At 42.5% G+C, this 21,368-nt stretch overlaps 1 protein-coding gene across 3 annotated transcripts in view; it reads left to right on the forward strand.

The window, feature by feature from the left end:
• The first annotated feature begins 2,378 nt into the window (after window positions 1-2,378).
• The window catches only part of smoc2 (SPARC related modular calcium binding 2), a 93,944-nt gene continuing 74,954 nt past the window's right edge, over window positions 2,379-21,368 (forward strand). For 2 of the 3 annotated variants that reach the window (XM_029753432.1, XM_029753434.1), the window contains exon 1: window positions 2,379-3,092. In XM_029753432.1, the coding sequence (XP_029609292.1) occupies window positions 3,018-3,092 (75 nt within the window). In that variant the 5' untranslated portion in view covers window positions 2,379-3,017. The remainder of the gene's footprint in view (window positions 3,093-21,368) is intronic. The other variant, XM_029753433.1, reaches the window with a different exon arrangement.

The following is a 21,368-nucleotide window of genomic DNA, read 5'->3' on the forward strand; positions in this document are numbered from 1 at the left end:
CATTAAGATAGCTACTTTGCATAGCTCATTCACCATGGAACACACAAGAGTCTAGGCAAGATGGCTGCGCCCTCTGAGTGAGATGAAAATATGGTGTGCCTTGCGACACCTAGCTTACTCTCAGGGAAGAACTGCAAGTCCGCTGGAGTGAAACACACAGTCTCCTGATCTTGCGGGATAGGCATGGTCCCCGAACCTGAAGGCTTAAACCGTGAGGGTTCCGGTGGACAGACAAGTCACACAGACAACTAAGACAAACCCTCTGCGCCGCAATACTAGTCGGCCAAACCGAGTATCGCCCAGTTTTGTACACTGTCAAAAGTAATAAAACAAGGACAAAACCCCAAAAAGATGGCATAGGTCAAACCGAGTGGGGGGACAGCAGAGCACCCAGATGGAGAGGTTAGCTAGCTGCACCAAGCTAATGAATAGCTGTGGCTATACTTCTGCGCTTATACACTCTAATATAGAGCTCTTACCAAGAAAATCCTCTTGGAATGAGCCGAGAAAAGGAAAAAGGTAGAAGTAGTGCGGCGGCAGCTATTTAAGGGGGTCAGCCGCAGCCTCAGCACTACCCGATACAGTGGACTAATTTGAAATCCTTACTCGGAATGTATCCTGCCTCACGGAAGAATACCATATTGGAGTGATCCCATATAGTGCTACATAACGTATTTTGACATGTTAACGCTTGCAGAGCTGTCTAAGAGAGAAATGAATGGTAGTTAACTGGACTAGAGGAGACTCATCATATTCATCGTCTCTTCTCTGCCCAGATACCAGTTAAAGTGCACTACATTTGTAAAGGCATTGATAGTATACATTCGTATTATTAGATATTAGTTTAAAAATATATATGTACATTTGAACTCATGTTGCAATGGTCAGGAAGTAATCTTTAAAATCAGGTTGTACCGTGGATTTAATTACTTAACTTGCCACCAGGTGGCATGATTGCTTTGAATGTGCACTGACAGGATAGCATTGTTGACATTGTTGCACGGTGACTAGTAACCCTATGTCTATGCAGACATAGGGTTACATATTGGCCCCTTTGGCCATAACCTCTTTTTTGTTGTTATTTATTGTGAGTGGTGTAGATGTTTCAACTGGAATTTTAATTTGCATGACTCTATGACAGGCCTGTCCAGCAGTGGAGGCTGGTGCGAGAAGCAATAGGAGGATGGGCTCATTGTAATGGCTGGAATGGAATAAATGGAACAGAGTGAAATGTGGTTTCCATATGTTTGATGTGTTTGATACCGTTCCTTTTATTCCATTCCAGCCATTACACTGGGCCCATCCTCCTATAGCTCCTCCCACCATCCTCCACTGCTGTCCACACAATTAAGGTGTAGGCCTATTTCTGGAGCGCTCCTGAGACTCGGTCCTTTAATGGCCTTAAATAAAAACAAACCCACAGTTTCAGATTTTATGGACAATGTATTTTGTTTTTTTGTATTAGGCTATTAAATTACATTTTTGTTGAGAATCATTTTAAAAAGTTTGCCTCAAATGTCACGTAGGCCTGTTAGTGATCGGTGCGCACTGTGCACTGAGTGTTAAAACTTCGCAAATGTGTCTTTTGTCGAATGCCAACACTATAGGTATGGGTCTACTCGACAGTACCACCATATGACATTTTTTTGCACGCCCTCGGTCACTGGCCTTCTAAGCCCAGCTAGTGAGATTCCACACCCAATTTTGCAGCCCACTGGACCATTTGCGGTTTGGGTAAACTGTCAGTGAGCTTCCATCCATGGAATCTGGCATGATACTTCAATATTCCTCATACACGGCAGCCCAGCTTGGTCTCATAGACTAGACGTAACATAGTAAATGTAAACCCGAGACGCTCAAATTAATAGCTAACCCTAACCCTTTAACCTAACTCCTAATCTAAACCCTAACCTTCACACCCTAACCCTTAGCCTAGCTAACATTAGCCAGTATTCGTAACATATCATACGTTTTGCGAATTTGTAACATATTGTACATTTCGAAAATGTGTAACATATTGTATATTTTGCAAATTCGTAACATTAATAAGACAAATTATAATTTGTGACATATACTAAATGGGTGTCTCGGATTTAGATACAGAATAACACAAATGCTCTGAGACCAGGTTGGGCAGCCTGACCATCTTTTATTTGAGGTGTTAGAGGGCTCATGATGCGGGTGACCACAGAACATCAAAGGGGTTTTCCATTCCTTTCGACATGTGGACCTATCCATATCCCTATCTTTTGCGTGTGCGTGAGAGTAGAGAGAGAGAGAGAGAGAGAGAGATGGAGTTTTCGAGAGGGAGTTCAAGACTGTACACGCGGCTCACTATATGTTCTGTCCTCTTTCATTACCTTTCATACGCATGCGCAAGTCGCTACTCCATACTCACTACGCCTTTACGCAGTCTGGTCCTCTCTTTACTGAGCGAGGCTCATGACAGAGCAGAGGACAAAACAGAAAAGGATTCCCTGTTGTGGTTTAGGGGGGGAAAAAGAAAACAGGGAGAAAGAAAGAAAATAAAACGTTGTTTGCCTTAGCTACCAGCAGCAGAAAGATAACTTCAAAACGTATAGGCTACCTACCTACCGTCAAGGAACTGCCTGCATCTGATAAGGGATCAAGTCCACATATGAGGAGAGGGAGGGGGTGTGGAGAAAAGTCGAGAGAGAGACAGAGTGTGTGTGTGTGAGAGAGAGAGAGAGCACTGAGGGAGGGAAAAAGGTCAGGACACAGGGGGCATTTCGCACTGCGAGAAATAAGGATAGTATCAGAAGGTTGCAGAAGTAACGGAATTGGCAGAGATAAAAACGTGTGATAAAATAAACGTCTGCCCCACAACTTCTTCACAAAGTCAATTGAAAGGAGTACCTTGGGAATTGAATTGGGCGCATTTTCTCAAGAAAATTATTTGGATACTTAGGACACAGTTGGTTTTACTGAAGCCGAGACAGTAGGCTGGAGGCTTCACTTTGGATCGTGCGTAATTTTCATTGAGAGCCACCATCAGGATGCGCGTCTGCCTGCTCTTGGTCCTTCTCTGCCTCCTTTGCGCCGGGCACGCTCAGAAGTTCTCCGCTCTCACGGTAGGATACTATAAAAAAACTATTGCCAGAATACTCAGACTTTTTGCAGTCGAGCATTTGTCATACTTTTGTATTGGTTTATTTTGGATATAGCCTTCTTACGCGCAGAATGCATGCTTGGAGCAATGGCTTTATGTGATGGCAATTAAGAAAATAAAGGTTTTTCACCAGTTTACGAGCCGCGAGGGATAACATATGGTTCAGATTCTCCACTTGCATCTTTTTGAACCCATGAACATAGCCTATTGATTTAAGTGTTGTTTTATCTGGGACAAGATATTTTCTCTCTTTTTTCATTTTTGTATTTCTTTATTTAGGCCTGTTAATCTATCTATTTATTTATATTTAATCTTTTTTAATATTTCTATTTCTTTCCTTTCCTATTTTTAAATTATTTTTTTTAACTTAAAACTTAAATGATAGGACCATTCATGTAAGGTCCCTCTTTGATGTATGTAAGGTCCCTCTTCATTTCCGTGCCAAATCATGTCCAAATCATCCTAAAGTATGACAAAAATGACTGTGTAACTCAATGAAGTAACTTGTAGATGACTTGAACATGATTTGGAAAATTCTACTTTAGGTACTATTGACATGCATTGGATTGATGAAATAAATCAACTTACCTTGTTTCGTGAGAGTGAGTTAGATAATGTAGATGAGTCAGATAACATGTTTAGTTGAGCAAGGGGGAACAAACTACATTGTAAAAATAGTTAATGTTGATACGAAAAAAGATTAGCTGTGTGTCTGATTACACTAAATACCTGAACATTGCATATTGTATATAAATTAAAACATAGTGTGGTGGTGGTTTTGATTATTTAAAAAAAAAATGTAACCAGAGCAGTGTTCTCAAGCTTTAGAGGTACACCAAATATTGACTTGTTCACATGAGTCCATCATTCTAAAATCCGTTTTAGTGAAAAATATCTGGGTATGAGAGTCCATTGTGAAAGCTGGATGTACTGCTAACACGTATAGCTAATTTAATGTTATGACTTTCAAAGGTCTGAAATAATTTAAAGAATAATTTAGTTTAGCCTTATTGAATCTTTGGGTGAATTTTGTCTGTAACAATGGCATTTTCCGAAGCATTTTTTGTGCAAACGCTGCTCCTTCATGGAACTCCCTGTCAGCAAAGTCTTTCGTCCTTGCGCGCCTGTGCGCTCTCATTGCGAGTGTAAACACATTGGCTAGGGAATAGCTGGCTGGTTGCTTGGCAAGGAAACTCGTTTAAACCTGTTTGAAGGATGATATAAAGTATGTAGCTAAAAACAGCCTCATAGTCTTGTAGCCTTATTATAGTGATATTTCGCATGTGCTGCATTTGTTGCCTTTTAGATAGAGTAAATAAAACAGGGTTGGGAAAATAAGTAGAAAAATGTCATCCATAAGCCTACTAATACATTCATTAATAAAAAAATGTAAAACATGCACATATTCAATATAAGAAACAGACAAACTGACAGAGAAGTTATTTTAACCTTGTATTAACTCATTTTCTTTCAATATGCTCTATAGAATCTAATTATCAATATAATAACACTAGGCCTATGATATTTTCTTTCAAACATCATAATTGGCTTTATTTAGCAAGGCGCTCTGCAGAATCATTCATATTCAGCACATTATGATTCGTTTTTTAGAATAGGCTAATTATTAGAGATTCTGTACCGCTTTTTGTCAACAGCACACCAAATCTTTACATCAATTTGAGGAATATTAGGCTATAGTGATGTCACCAATAGCCTATGTAAAGTCTGTATCAATAGGCTACCAGTTGCATTTTTGAGATATGAAAAGGAGACAGAAATGTGACTGACCTACACTGTACAGGTAGGAAAGTGTCCAGACAATTGTGAGCTGATTAACCATTAGGCTAGGTGTGAATGTTCTGAAGCTTAATTCTAATACATCATGAATACAACAGAAACCCATCGACCCCTTATGAGCTATCAGCGGGACAAAAGTATTGCTCAGTCTATGAGATGGTTCGCTAAAAATGGCAGCACCATTTTATCAAATGTTCATGTTGATATTTTACAGTTTTCATGGGCATACAAATCCAAAATGATGTATGCGATTGCAAAATCGAATGCTTCTAACCGAGAGTCACCAACTTGCGTGGTACTTCAATATGCATAGGCCAATAGGACTACTTGTTGGATGCTCATTTGGTATCCAGGTGTTTAGTTAAGCCTAGTGATATTGTCCAGAATACTTAGGTGTCTAGTTCGCCGCGCCAATGAAGACTGTTGCGATCAATGTTGGATCCAATACCCCTACATTTATGTTGATTATCTGCTATTGTCAGATTGATTTACAGCAGTGTCTAGAAGATTTAACAGAGAAAGCATCAAGGTCTAGGCTACTGCGCCCAATTACGTAGGATGGGCTGCATACTTTAATCATAGAGGCTATTGTTACTTCGTGTCGCTAAAATTACAATGTTTCCATTTCTATTTTCATGTGACAAAGAGTCTTCTTTAAACTGAAACGACCTTAGCTCTGCCTTTTACCTGATCAAATATTTTTGCATGAACTGTTTATTGTCATACATTTGGTAGCCTATGCAACAAAATATAATATTCTGCCCATATGAACAAATTTATTTTAGGCCATAGCCTAAGGAACAGCTACATGATTGAATGAAAAGCAGCAAACAGACACAACATTGTTTCAAATTCTTTAATAAAAGACACATAAACAGCTTGCTTCACAGTTTGCTTCACAGTTTCCTCGCCACATAGGTCTACAAGGAAACTCAATGTATCTCGACGAGTTCCTGGGGGTCTGTACGCAGCATAGTACCTTCCACCAAAAGTTTTGCTCTACAAAAAGACACGTAAGAGGAATTTCTGTGTGCTTGTATTCCGTCTGGCTAAGTGGCTTGACAGATTCTCTGGGTGCATTCTGTCTGGCCTAGCAGTGGCATCTGGGCGCATGTACTCTGTCTGACCTAATAGAATCTCTAGGTGCCATCTCCCTGGGTTTGTAGGGTCTGACAGCTCCAGATGGCAGGAGTGGAGTGATTATCTCTGCTGGCATGTCTCTGTGATGCTGATGTGCCTGTTAGCAGCCTGCTCATTGCTCCAGTGCCTGGTCTGCCCAGTGATCCTCTCCAGTTTTGTTGTGCTAGTCACCCAGACAGCAAGCTAGAAGCCAAATATGCAGCCATGACTGCATCCAACATCCAACAGCACTGATGACAATGCACTCTTTGGGGATGGGCTCTATGCCTCTCTGCTTTGACTGCCTTACCAGCGCATTTACATTCATAAAGCACTTGTCATTGTTACCACAGGCGAAGCACAGGCCAGTGTCATTTCATCCCCCTCTAGATCTGAGTAATGGTCTGAAGCACCATGCACACAAGGCTTCTGGTGAACTCTAAAAACAACCTACTTGCTGTCCCCTCTTAGAGTGTAATGTTGACATGTTCATTGCATCATAACCCAGCAGGGGAAACCCAACAACACTACTGTGCCCATTCCATATTACACATCAGCCCTTGCATGCTTATGACGAAAAGAGCACATTTTGGGGTGGATGGAGTTTTTTTTTACGACCGTAATCAAGTGTGCCCACAGTGCTCACTTCTGCTCAGGTAGAAATAATAGAAAGTTGTAGAGACTGGAGGCCGAAGTGGCTGCCGAGGAATGTGCAGTGTCAGAGCCTTGCCTCTGTGATTTAGAGGTTAATGTGGCAGCCGCCGCCCTTAGCGCCACTATTTATGGGCTGTGCGAGGATGCGTTAATATCCAATGGGAAACAAATGGCCATGGGTTGTTAACCTGGAGGTGAGGGGTCAGAGAAGCTCTCTCTTCTGCCTGCACATGGCATTTTGGAATGCGGGAGAAAGTATTGCATTGTGCAGATGACCCTCTTGCTCTGCATTCTCACACACACTGTGATATACAGTTGAAGTCAGAAGTTTACATACACTTAGGTTGGAGTCATTAAAACTCGTTTTTCAACCACTCCACACATTTCTTGTTAACAACTATAGTTTTGGCAAGTCGGTTAGGACATCTACTTTGTGCATGACACAAGTCATTTTTCCAGTTATTGTTTACATACAGATTATTTCACATATAAGTCACTGTATCACAATTCCAGTGGGTCAGAAGTTTACATACACTAAGATGACTGTCTCTTTAAACAGCTTGGAAAATTCCAGAAAATGTTGTCATGGCTTTAGAAGCTTCTGATAGGCTAATTGACATAATTTGAGTCATTTGGAGGTGTACCTGTGGATATATTTCAAGGCCTATCTTCAAACTCAGGGCCTCTTCGCTTGACATCATGGGAAAATCAAAAGAAATCAGCCAAGACCTCTGAAAAAAATGGTGGACCTCCACAAGTTTAGTTCATCATTGGGAGCAATTTCCAAAAGATTGAAGGCAATACAAAATTCAAAAGGCACTCGCACATCTGAGCAATCTTTTTTGCAGGTGCATGGCAACAGTTGAACATGATGAAGGAAAAAGGAAACCGCACACTGCTCTTGATAGTATCACTGATATTTAATAAACTTACTTATCGGCGTCACGGCCTTCATCAGAGCTTTGTGATTTTTTTAAATGAGCACCCTTATGTAGACCTAGCCCCACCCACATCCGTTCCACACATCGAAAGGGGTTGGAGGCAAAGGAAAAACATGTAAGTGCTAACAAATATAAAAGCCTGAAGGTACCATGTTCATCTGGACAAACAATAGTATGCAAGTATAAACACCATGGGACAACGCAGCCGTCATACTGCTCAGGAAAGAGACATGTTCTGTCTCCTAGAGATGAACGTACTTTGGTGCGAAAAGTGCAAATCAATTCCAGAACAACAGCAATGGACCTTGTGAAAATGCTGGAGGAAACAGGTACAAAGGTATCTATATTACCAGTAAAACGAATCCTATATTGACATAGCCTGAAAGGCCGCTCAGCAAGGAAGAAGCCACTGCTCCCAAACCGCCATAAAAAAAGCCAGACTACGGTTTACAACAGCACACGGGGACAAAGATTGTACTTTTTGGAGAAACGTCCTCTGGTCTGATGAAACAAAAATAGAACTGTTTGGCCATAATGACCATCGTTATGTTTGGAGGAAAAAGGGGGAGGCTTGCAAGCCGAAGAACACCATCCCAACCGTGAAGCACGGGGGTGGCAGCATCATGTTGTGGGTGTGCTTTGCTGCAGGAGAGACTGGTGCACTTCACAAAATGGATGGCATCATGAGGATGGAAAATGATGTGGATATATTGAAGCAACGTCTCAAGACATCAGTCAGGAAGTAAAAGCTTGGTTGCAAATGGGTCTTCCAAATGGACAATGACCCCAAGCATACTTCCAAAGTTGTGGCAAAATGGCTTAAGGACAACAAAGTCAAGGTATTGGAGTGGCCATCACAAAGCCCTGACCTCAATCCTATAGAACATTTGTAGGCAGAACTGAAAAAGTGTGTGCGAGCAAGGAGGCCTACAAACCTGAATCAGGTACACCAGCTCTGTCAGGAGGAATGGGCCAATATTCACCCAATTTATTGTGGGAAGCTTGTGGAAGGCTACCTGAAACATTTGACCCAAGTTAAACAATTTAAAGGCAATTCTACCAACTACTAATTGAGTGTATGTAAACTTCTGACCCACTGGGAATGTGATGAAAGAAATAATAGCTGAAATAAATCATTCTCTCTACTATTATTCTGACATTTCACATTCCTAAAATAAAGTGGTGATCCTAACTGACCTAAGACAGGGAATTTTTACTAGGATTAAATGTCAGGAATTGTGAAAAACTGAGTTTAAAACTTGTTGGGGCTAGGGGGCAGTATTTACACGGCCGGATAAAAAATGTACCCGATTTAATCTGGTTACTAATCCTACCCAGTAACTAGAATATGCATATACTTATTATATATAGTTAGAATACACCCTAAAGTTTCTAAAACTGTTTGAATGGTGTCTGTGAGTATAACAGAACTCCTATGGCAGTCAAAAACCTGAGAAGGTTTCATGCAGGAAGTACCCTGTCTGACAAGGTGTTGTTGTTCTTGCTTCTGTTTATTGAAGAGTCAGGATCTTAGCTGTAACGTGACAATTCCTAGGGCTCCAATAGGCTCTCAGAGCCCGGGAAAAACATGAACGATGACGAGGCAGCCTCAGGCTGAAACACATTATCGCCTTTTCCAAGTGGCCCATCAGAGGACAATGGAATTAGGCGCGTGCCCGATTCGACCCCGTGCAGTGTTTTCCTTCGGCTGTTTAGCTAATTGCAGATTCCCGGTCGGAATATTATCGCTTTTTTACGAGAATAATGGCATAAAAATTGATTTTAAACAGCGGTTGACATGCTTCGAAGTACGGTAATGGAATATTTAGAATTTTTTGGTCACGGTTTGCGCCATGCGCACGACCGTGATTTACCATTCTGATAGTGTCTAGAACGCACGAACAAAACGTCGCTGACGGAACATAACTATGGATTATTTGGGACCAAACCTACATTTGTTATTGAAGTAGAAGTCCTGGGAGTGCATTCTGACGAAGAACAGGAAAGGTAAGACCATTTTTCTTATAGGAAATGTGATTTTGGTGAAGGCTGAACTGGGTGGGTGTCTAAATAGCTAGCCCGTGATGGCTGGGCTATGTACTTAGAATATTGCAAAATGTGCTTCATCCGAAAAGCTATTTTAAAATCGGACATATCGAGTGCATAGAGGAGTAATGTATCTATAATTCTTAAAATAATTGTTATGCTTTTTGTGAACGTTTATCGTGAGTAATTTAGTGAATTGTTAGTAAATTCCCCGGAAGTTTGCGGGGGGTATGCTTTTTCTGAACGTCACATGCTAATGTAAAAAGCTGGTTTTTGATATAAATATGAACTTGATTGAACAGACATGCATGTATTGTATAACATAATGTCCTAGGTGTGTCATCTGATGAAGATCATCAAAGGTTAGTGCTGCATTTAGCTGTCTTCTGGGTTTTTGTGGCATTATATGCTAGCTTGAAAAATGGGTGTCTGATTATTTCTGGCTGGGTACTCTGCTGACATAATCTAATGTTTTGCTTTCGTTGTAAAGCCTTTTTGAAATCGGACAGTGTGGTTAGATTAACGAGAGTCTTGTCTTTAAATAGCTGTAAATAGTCATATGTTTGAGAAATTGAAGTAATAGTATTTCAAACGTTTTGAAAATCGCACCACAGGATTCAACTGGCTGTTACATAGGTGGGACGAATTCGTCCCGCCGGTCCCATAGAGGTTAAATATATTTTGCTAAGGTGCATGTAAACTTCCGACTTCAACTGTTTGCATAGACTAGCCGCGCACAAACACATACACACACACTGATATATGTGTGCACTCTGTCCATGTGGAGGCAGAGGGACGGAGCAGTGTTTGGTGTGTTTGTGTTTGTTTTAACATCTCAGTGTTGAGGTAAAAAGTGTTGTGAGTGTTATATCTGACTTTTGATTCTAATGGAGTTAATACCAGTGGGATTGAAATTGACGTCACCTGAGGTGAATAAATGAAGTGGGGTTTTGTTACTCCACTGTGTTGAGGTAATTTCTCTCTCAGAGTGAAAAAAAACATGGAAGGGGCCTCATGATCATATTTCCCAGTATCCCTTGTTGCAGGTTGCTATTTATAATTGTTTGTTTTAATATCTATGTTTCTGCATGCATATTGATTGATTAATTGTTCTTATACTACCCAAAGATAACACATTTTTCTTACCATATTCGATCTGTAATCGGTTGGACTTATTGCATCCGTTATTGAGATGGTTGTTCCAGTTTAGATGGTTTAGGTCGTCTCATTTATCACTTATAAGTTCCAATTGTTGGATATCCTAATATGACTTGCCAATGTGGCCTGCAAACCAAGTGTTTCAGACCACTGTGTTAGGGTAAAACTAGGCTGTCAAAGTATGATATTGTCAAAAAAAGTAATATATTGTCATGAATAATTACATCTTTATGATAAAATATTCACTTAGCCATTCACTTGCTGAAGGTTGCAGGACTGAAAGCTGTGAAATGCAACAATAATGTCTCTCTCACTAGCAAATACGTCATGTGTACTACAAGTACCTCTAAAATTTACTTGAAAGGCACCCTGGGAAATAAATATGCAAATAGGACTTTACACCCTACAGTGTTAAAACAACACCCCAAAATGAGTTACTGTAACTCCACAGGTATTCATTCCTTAACACAGAAAAATTTGGTAACTATTTGCATCAGCTTTTTGAGTATTTCCAAAATGAGGTATTCTTTTGTATAATATACTTAACTTTTGGTTTTACACTAATATTTTAATTCCAGCATCTAAAAATTGGCTTAGTTTCAACTTAATTTTTTAAAGTCCAACACTGTTATTGTTTGGAAGATCTACTTCGTTTTGATTAGTTACTTTCAGAGATCATATCTTATTATTTAACATTGTTTTAGATTTTTGATTATTAGGCATTTTATCCCACTTTCACAGCCATTGTTGTGCACTGTGCTCAATCCACTAACAGTAGCCTAAGTGGAGGTAGAGCTGCAAGCATTGTAGGATGCTGCATTTGCCTTTGTCATTAAGGGTTGTGTGCATGACCCTGGCGATGGTGGGAATGAGTTGTCTCATCTTTGAACATCAATTTGCACAACAGTTTTGGTAAACCAGAAACCTGCATTTTTATGTGAGAATCATAGCTTCTTTTGGGTAATATTTACTAAGCCTCTGAATATTTTTTTTTACAGTGTGTTAATTTAAGTCACAATTTGCTACACTCGTAGTGTTAGTTTTTCAACACTTTGAAAAGTATTATTTTAACAACCTTTCTGTCGGTTACATATACACACTAAGAAAGTGTTACAATTAACACTGTGGTTGTTAAAATTCTGATCTCAAATTTGCTGTGTGGGCACGGTGCAGGGGCATGCTCGGGATATGACTATAACAATGAGACAACTTTTACCATGTGGTAAACTATTGCAACACAAAACATTCCCTGGTATGCATATATAATCTACTGGACTCAAATTGGTGAGTCTCAGAATTACACTTTATTGGTGAACCGTCATAATAGGCCCCTTAGAAAACATAACTGTTATTGTATTTAGGCTATATTTGGTCACACAAACAATAACTCATTCATTCAATTAACCTCTCTGGCGAATGTGGGACGAATTCGTCCCACCTACGTAACAGCCACCTGAATTCAGTGGCGCAATTTTTGAATCGTTTGAAATACTATTACTTCAATTTCTCAAACATATGACTATTTTACTGCTATTTAAAGACAAGACTCTCCTTAATCTAACCACACTGTCCGATTTCAAAAAGGCTTTACAACGAAAGCAAAACATTAGATCATGTCAGGAGAGTGCCCAGCCAGAAATAATCAGACACCCATTTTTCAAGCTAGCATATGATGTCACAAAAACCCAAACCACAGCTAAATGCAGCACTAACCTTTTATGATCTTCATCAGATGACACACCTAGGACATTATGTTATACAATACATGCATGTCTGTTCAATCAAGTTCATATTTATATCAAAAAACAGCTTTTTACATTAGCATGTGACGTTCAGAAAAAGCATACCCCCCGCAAACTTCCGGGGAATTTACTAACAGTTTGCTAAATTACTCACGATAAACGTTCACAAAAAGCATAACAATTATTTTAAGAATTATAGATACATTACTCCTCTATGCACTCGATATGTCCGATTTTTAAAATAGCTTTTCGGATGAAGCACATTTTGCAATATTCTAAGTACATAGCCCAGCCATCACGGGCTAGCTATTTAGACACCCACGCAGTTCAGCCTTCACCAAAATCACATTTCCTATAAGAAAAATGTTCTTACCTTTCTTGTTCTTCGTCAGAATGCACTCCCAGGACTTCTTCTTCAATAACAAATGTAGGTTTGGTCCCAAATAATCCATCGTTATATCCAAACAGCGACGTTTTGTTCGTGAGTTCTAGACACTATCAGAATGCTACATCACGGTCACGAGCATGGCGCATGGCGTGACAAAAAATGTCTAAATATTCCATTACCGTACTTCGAAGCATGTCAACCGCTGTTTAAAACCAATTTTTATGCCATTTATCTCGTAGAAAAGCGATAATATTCCGACCGGGAATCTGCAATGAGCCTAAACAGCCGAATGAAATTTCTCCACGGGGGCAAATCGTGTACGCGCCTCATTCAATGGTCCTCTGATCGGCCACTTACCATTGGCGATAATCTGTTTCAGCCAGAGGCCGCCTCGTCATCCTTCAGGTTTTTCCCGGGTTCTGAGCGCCTATTGGAGCCCTAGGAATTGTCACGTTACAGCTAAGATCCTTACTTTTCAATAAACAGATGCAAGACGCACGACTCCTTGTCAGACAGGCCACTTCCTGCATGAAACCTTGTCAGGTTTTTGCCTGCCATAGGAGTTCTGTTATACTCACAGACACCATTCAAACAGTTTTAGAAACTTTAGGGTGTTTTCTATCCAAACCTGAACAATAATATGCATATTCTAGCTTCTGAGTTGGTGTAGGAGGCAGTTAAAAATGGGCACATGTTTTTTCCAAAATTCTCAATACTGCCCCCTAGCCCAAACAGGTTAAGGAAATTTTAAGGGAAAAGATAAAGGGAAAATGAATCACCTTAGAGTTACCCGGGACGAACTGAGTATAGGAAGTGTGTACAGAAAAAGCATGGAGGTCCCCATCACGTTTAGCCGAGGCCAAAGCCATGAGCAGGGAGGTTTTTTAGAAGAGGATCTTCAGATCCACCGACTCCAGAGGCTCAAAGGGGAACACAGTGCCTCCAAAACCAGCGTCAAGTACCATGTGGGCGAAATAGGTTTAGAGATCTGACTGATACGATGTACACCGTCCAGGAACCACACAACCAGGGGGTGTGCCCCCGGTGTGGCTCCGTCATTTCCCACATGACACTCTAATATAGCGGCCATGTACACTTTTAAGGTGGAGAATGCACGCCCCTGCTCAAAAAGCTGCTATAGGAACCTAAGGATGTCCCTCACAGAGCAATGAAAAGTAACCAGCCCTTTAACATGGCACTAGAGCTCAAACGCTTGCCTCTTATATGCATACAGCCCTCTCGTGGAGGGCACCTTTGGAGATTGAACGGTAGCAATAACATTCGGAGGTAAACCTCTAGCCATCAGATTGGCCCTCTCATTGGCCAGGCACATAGGAACCTGACCTCCAGCCTTGCATGCCAAACCTGCCCATGCGCATGGGACAACAGTTCCCTGCGCAACTGGAGTTGCCACGAGTCCCCGCCTAAAGGGCAAATGATCTCCTCGAACCAAGGCTGCCTGGGCCAACGGGGAGACACAAGAATCAATGATAATCCCTTCCGGTGCACTCAAACGTGGGCTGAATCAGAACCACTGGCGGAAACGCGTAAAGGAGGGTCCGAAGCCACTGGTGCACCAGAGCGTCCATTCCCCATGGGGCACTCGGGTCCCTCATCAAGAGAAATAGACTACATTGCACGTTCTCTCGTGATGCATAAAGATCTACATCGGCCCTGCCAAACCTCTCCCATATCTGGGCCATGACCCAGGGGTGAAGTCTCCACTCCTTGCGGAACAACACCTAGTCCCTCAAGATGGGCACGAAGGCCTCGGGAACAGTAGACGTGATGACGGCGTAGAAAATTGTAGCCTGTACCCCGACGTTCCTGTTCGCATGATCCATAGAAACATTGCACATGGGCACTATTGATTGGAGCAGACAGTCAGCCTCCCGTCAAGTCCTGTCTGAAGGGGCGGGACACTACCTTGTGGACTGGTCGAGATTGGTTATTTTTCCCTTTCCACCACTCTCGACCACGTGTCTGAATGTGGAGAAGGGACACTTTTCATTACACCCACGTGTGGGAGACGCAACACTTTTGTTACCCATGAACACTGTGGAACATTTTTTTACATTTTACATTTTAGTCATTTAGCAGACGCTCTTATCCAGAGCGACTTACATTAGTGAATGCATACATTTCACAAAAAAAAAATTCTTCCATACTGGTCCCCCGTGGGAATCGAACCCACAACCCTGGCGTTGCAAACACCATGCTCTACCAACTGAGCCACACAGGACCCACGTTGACAGCTGTGTTTATGCACTAAGGTTTGCCTGAAGCCCAGTCCACTCTGGGTTTTGGGGCACCAGCAATTAGTGACGTGCCCCGATTGGCAGTGCCCCTCGGTTTAGGCGGTAAGATGCATCCCGGTAACCGGCTGGCACCCAGCGCTGAAGGTTATCATACCCACCAGTCATAGGAAGGTTATCATACCCACCAGTCATAGGTACCAGTGTCACATCACCTTGTAACCCAGCTGGAAAAGGGACATACAGCTCTGAAAAAGCTGTCTGTCCTCTTTCTAATTCCCAGGAATGAAACCAACCGCCTATAAAACCCATTACCTGTATCACTAAGCACCTAATAGGGACTAGTGAGCTACAGGCATGAATCAGCTATTAATCCCAGTAATGAGCCACCTATGGGGAGGAGTGCTCCCTTGTGGAGAGAGAGCGAATCTCCCAATGTATTACTCTCACCCTGGGAGATTGATATACCCTTTGAACCAGGTGAACACCATGGAACGGGGGGGTATAAGGGGGCTTTAAACACGAACAAGCTTCCAAACTAAGTTGTGTTTCCATGAGACTGTATAGCCTGGATGAAGCCCGGCCCCTTATGGACACAGGGGCTCCGGCAATGGTTGACGTAGCACCCTGTTTGGCCGTAACCATACGTGGAGGCACTGATGTCACAGTAATGTTTTTGTGCAGGGTCTCACCAGTCACTCAGACCTGTGCTAAGGTCCCTCGCTCCGAGGGTTAACCGAGCCAAGTGCTCGGAGGCTGCTTTCTCATCGGAGGTGCCCGCAAGCCCCACTTCCTCCACTCCCTCCAACTCCAGGAATAGGAAATAGGAATGTGATTGCCTTAATGCTGAGGGAAAGCTAGTAAGCTTAATTTGCCAGAAGTTATGCATGCTAACCGACTTTAACCATGATGAGGCTTCTAGTCTAGCTAGCCTCTTTGACCGTAGCACAATCCGTTTAGAATAACCAAGAAACTTAACGCTTGCTACGTATACTAAATAAGAGAGCTACCCAAGCAATTCCACCGTTAGGAAGCCGGAATAGCTGACAGTAGCTAGCTCTCCTCTGCAAGTTAGCTAACCTGGTTAGCATGCTATGCAGCGCTTGTTAGCTAGCCTGATCTCAAAAATCTACATAGGACCGAATCACCGAGGTGGGACCTTGAGCCTTCTAGGAAGAGAGGCAGGCGGTTCTTAACCAAGGCAGACACAAGCAGCAGAACTTGGTCGCCCTCTCTTTTCAAGTAGCCTCCCATAACCGGCGAGCCGGGAGACATTCGACCCGACCAAGGAAAAGTCGCTATCGGAAACACCAAGCCCCCTAAATAATGTCACACGATTGTCAAGAGAACCTGCGTTGCGAACAAGTAGTGGAACAGTGCCAGCCATCCCCTAGTCTCATGTACAAACTGATTCGAGCGAGGGCAGTCTGAGCATGCATCGAGACAAGACATACAAGACAACAAACGTGAGTATCTTAATTCATTTGGGAGTGGTCGCGAACCCGAACCGGCTTGTTAGCCTTAGTCGTTTCGGACGCGTTAGCCATCTTACTAACTGCTATAGCCAAGTCAAACTATTCAAAGAATAACTAATTGTTTGTGATTAGGAAACTTATGAGAACCATACCAAATTCAGCACACAAAGTCCAGGGAGTGGCATGCTCTACCACTAATGGACAGTTAAGTTGACACAATGTATGACAGTTTCGTGTTACAATTGTTTGTTTAGTAGTGTGAATCGTTCCATTTCACACCGAGGTGAAGAACAGAATAATTGAAGGAATGAATCCGAGCCTCAAGCTTATCACCTGTGGAAGGCGGGGCTTCCAGCGAGGCGCAGATTTTCTTCTTCTTGTCGGGCGTGATTGTAGATACTTCAACCGAAGTCGCGAGTGTGCGACTCCCCATAGAATTTTACCGAAGTTGACTAACTTAACTTTAAAGGGGAACTACACCCGCTGATTTGGCCTAATTTTTTTGCTTGCTCCTCAAGAAATGCTGGTGGCCATGACAGAAGCCAAACGTGAGTTGGCTTGTGGGTGTGGTTTGATGTGGGTGCTTCTTGGGTGTGCCTTTGCCACCACCAAGACACACCCATCTGTAAGAACCTTGCCCGCAGCTGTTTCCCCCAACTCAATCACAACAAACCAACTTCCTTCAGGTTGACTCCAATAACTACAGGCAGATGTATGAAGAGATGCCGAAGGAAGCTTTGAATAGGTCAGTAGCCTACAGAGTAATATGAGAAGAATGCATTTGCTGAATTTATGTAGATATTCTAAACAAAGTGTTTTGATAACTTTTAAATGTAGTAACAGGTCCATATATAATAAACAAGCCTTTACGTAATACCGTAGAAGCAGTGTTCTACCAATATAACAATGTGCACCTTTCATCTTTCATTGCAATTCACAGCATTCTGTCTGGTGGTAATGGGGCTTGGCAAACATGTCAGAGTGGTCATACCTTCCTGTGTGGTGTCCCATATACAACAGGAGTTCCCTGATCCTGGTGCAGAATACACAGGGTTTCTCCCTCCCGATATTGATTGATACCACTCAATTCAATAATAAAAAAGACAATACAAGTAAAAGTTGTGTCTCGTAAAAATGTTATGCCGAGTGCCAGGTCTCTCTCCATTCAGAGACATCAGTATCAAGCCTGTCTGTCAGTCTGGACTTCATCACATCATCTTTCAAGTCTCCATGTGCTGGCTCCATACATGTTTCTGTGAACACACACACATAGTGTATGTGTTTTATTACCAATGGCAGTTAGGATAGGAAATAGAGTATCTGACAGACAAACAAGTACTATGTTAAAGATTGAAAAGGTCAGATAAAACCTACTGTCACGTCCTGACCAGTAAAGGGGTTATTTTGTTATTGCAGTTTGGTCAGGGCGTGGCAGGGGGTGTTTGTTTTGTGTGTTTCGGGGTTTTTGGTGTATTTTCTATGTTTTCTATTTCTATATGGGTTTTCTAGTTTTTCTATTTCTATGTTAGTTTTGGGAACAACCTTCAATTAGAAGCAGCTGGTTGTTGTTGCTTCTAATTGGAGGCCATATTTAAGTGGGTTTATTTTCTCTTGTGTTTGCGGGTAGTTGTTTTTCGTATAGTCCTTGTGTCCTTACAGAACTGTTGGTTTACGTCTATTTATTTTGTTTAAGTGTTCACTTAAATAAATAAAAGAAGATGAGCACGATACCCGCTGCGGCTTGGTCCACTTTTTACAACGAATATGACAGAACCACCCACCAAAAGAGGACCAAGCAGCGGAGGAAGGAGCAGCAGAGGAGCTATGTAGAGTCGTGGACATGGGAGGAAATATTGGCTGGAGAGGGACCATGGAAGAAGGCTGGAGAAAACCGGGAATGTTATGTGGGAACACGGCTGGCAAGGAAGCCTGAGAGGCAGCCCCCCCAAAAACTTTTTTTGGGGGGCACACAGGGAGTTGGAGCAAGTTAGGCAATAGGCCTGAACCAACTCCTCGTGCTTATTACGGGGAGCGACAGATCGAGAAAGCACCGAGCTATGCGGAAATGCACACTGTATTGCCCAGACGCGTTCAAAGGCCGGTGCAATTGGTGAAAGCTCCTCAGTATGGCCAAGCTATGGTGAGCACTTAGCCAGGAAGGGTTGTGCAGGCCGTATGCTCCAGACCTCCAGTGGATCTCCAGGGTCCAGTTTACCCTGTTCCTGCTCCTCGCACTAGCCCTGTGGTGCGTGTCACTAGTCCGGCGCCTCCTAAGCCAGTTCCACGGACCAGGCCTCCAGTGCGCCTGCCCAGTCCAGTATGTCCTGTTCCTGCTCCTCGCACTAGCCTTGAGGTGCGTGTCACCAGTCTGGCGCCTCCAAAGCCAGCCCCACGCATCAGGCCTCTAGTGCGCCTGCCCAGTCCAGTATGTCCTGTTCCTGCTCCTCGCACTAGCCCTGAGGTGCGTGTCACTAGTCTGGCGCCTCCAAAGCCAGCCCCACGCATCAGGCCTCTAGTGCACCAGCCCAGTCCAGTACGTCCTGTTCCTGCTCCCCGCACTCACCCTCCAGTGCGCCTCCATAACCCGGTACAGCCAGTGCCTGCTGTGAGCCAGTCCGGCGCAGCCAGAGTCGCCCGCCAGTCCGGCGCAGCCAGAGTCGCTCCTCAGCCCAGAGACTTCAGCGGGGGTGGACAGGTTTGAATGGGGACTAAGGCTGGAGCCAGAGCCAGAGCCACCTCTGTAGTTGGAGGATTGGGGGGGTGGTGTAGCACGGTAGCCGTCGGTGACGGTAGCCACCCTCCCTTCCCTCCCTTTAATTTTGGGGTTATTGTTTTGTTAGTTTTTTGTTTCAGGTGCATCCGGGGTCTGCACCTTTGGGAAGGGGGGGGGGGGGGTTACTGTCACGTCCTGACCAGTAAAGGAGTTATTTTGTTATTGCAGTTTGGTCAGGGCGTGGCAGGAGGTGTTTGTTTTGTGTGTTTCAGGGTTTTTGGTGTCTGTTCTATGTTTTCTATTTCTATGTTAGTTTTGGGAACGACCTCCAATTAGAAGCAGCTGGTTGGCGTTGCTTCTAATTGGAGGCCATATTTAAGTGGGTTTATTTTCTCTTGTGTTTGTGGGTAGTTGTTTTTCATATAGTTCTTGTGTCCTTGCGGAACTGTTGGTTTACATCTATTTAGTTTGTTGAAGTGTTCACTTATATAAATAAAAGAAGATGAGCACGATACCCGCTGCGCCTTGGTCCACTTTTTACGACGAATATGACACCTACCCAACTATAGTCTTCCCATCAAACGACTGAGGCAAAAGCATCTCCAGTCCATCTGCAGAAATAGGCAGAGTTGAGACAGATTTCATCAGTGACACATGGAATGAAAATAGTGTTACTGTTACTGGACATTTGTGCTGTACTGTATTATTAGTAATCGCCTCATTGTGAATGTGTTGAGTTGATGTGTTGAGTGCCTTGTCAGACTAAACCTACCTAATTCTGTTCTCCCCATCGACAACCATTGGTGAGCAGGCAAGAGGTGAGGTCTTTGCCAGAACCCCCTTGATGGGCATAGCAGCGTATATCAGCTCCTGGCCACTCATCAAAGATACTGGTCAGTAGTGCTGAGCGATTAACCAACATATACTTTTTTTGGGCTATTAAACAAGTCATTAACCGTCATCAGTTCAGTTACATGAATTCCATTATGTTTTTTTTATTTTGTGAACCCAGTGCACTGTTACTCTAGAGAGGAAATCAAATCATTCACGAAATAAATCAAGTCAAGTACTATTTGGGATGCTGGGCTGAAGGGAGTGATAGTTTTTACTGAGCAAATATTCAACCTAGTTCAGCGCATAAACATGGTAATTAACTACAATGACCATTTTTTTACTATTGCTCCATTTTTTTCCCAGCTTAGATGGATCAGCGAGGAAGAGGCGAAGTGAGAGGTTTCACTCTTGCCAAAATATGTCCAAAATAAGCCCAATGCATTTCTGTGGGCTTATTTTGGACCTACGCTTGTAGCCTGCCTTCCCCCCTTTGGGACAATGACTCCCATTGTTAGGGCAGAGACATGGGCATCTTGTCATATACAGTATGCAGATCTCTGGATTGATACACTTTTACGGCTGCTACGTTAGGTTAGATACACACAGACCACATAGACCGCATGAGAGAGGAATGTACACAACACAAGAGGAGAGGGATGGAGCCAGTTCGTGAAAGTATGCCTTATCTACTTTGAAAAACAAGTAAAATTATTTCATCAGACAGCTCTGCAGGCTAGCTAAATAAGATGACTAAAAACAGTACAGTATGGGGAGGACATAATGTTCGATGGCCTGGCTGGCTGACTGCAATTGCCTGAGTAGAGATGAGATGATTACTTCATGAAATGAAAAATAATAAACTAATCAAATAAAAACTAACTGAAATATTTTATTATTTTATAGTAATTTCCATTTTTCTATTGTCTACTCAATGTGGACCTGATCAGAGAGAATGGAATATTTTCTACGTTTTGGCAATTCAATGTTTTGTTCAATATTGAATATTGAATATTTTTGGCTTTGGAATTTCCATTAAAAAGCTCTGAAATCATTGTAAAGTCATAATTTCATAAGGCATTTAATGTTATTTGACACACACAAATACACAAAGCACTG

This window comes from Salmo trutta, chromosome 5 (assembly GCF_901001165.1).
Source record: "Salmo trutta chromosome 5, fSalTru1.1, whole genome shotgun sequence".
In the NCBI taxonomy this organism is placed as follows: Eukaryota; Metazoa; Chordata; class Actinopteri; order Salmoniformes; family Salmonidae; genus Salmo; species Salmo trutta.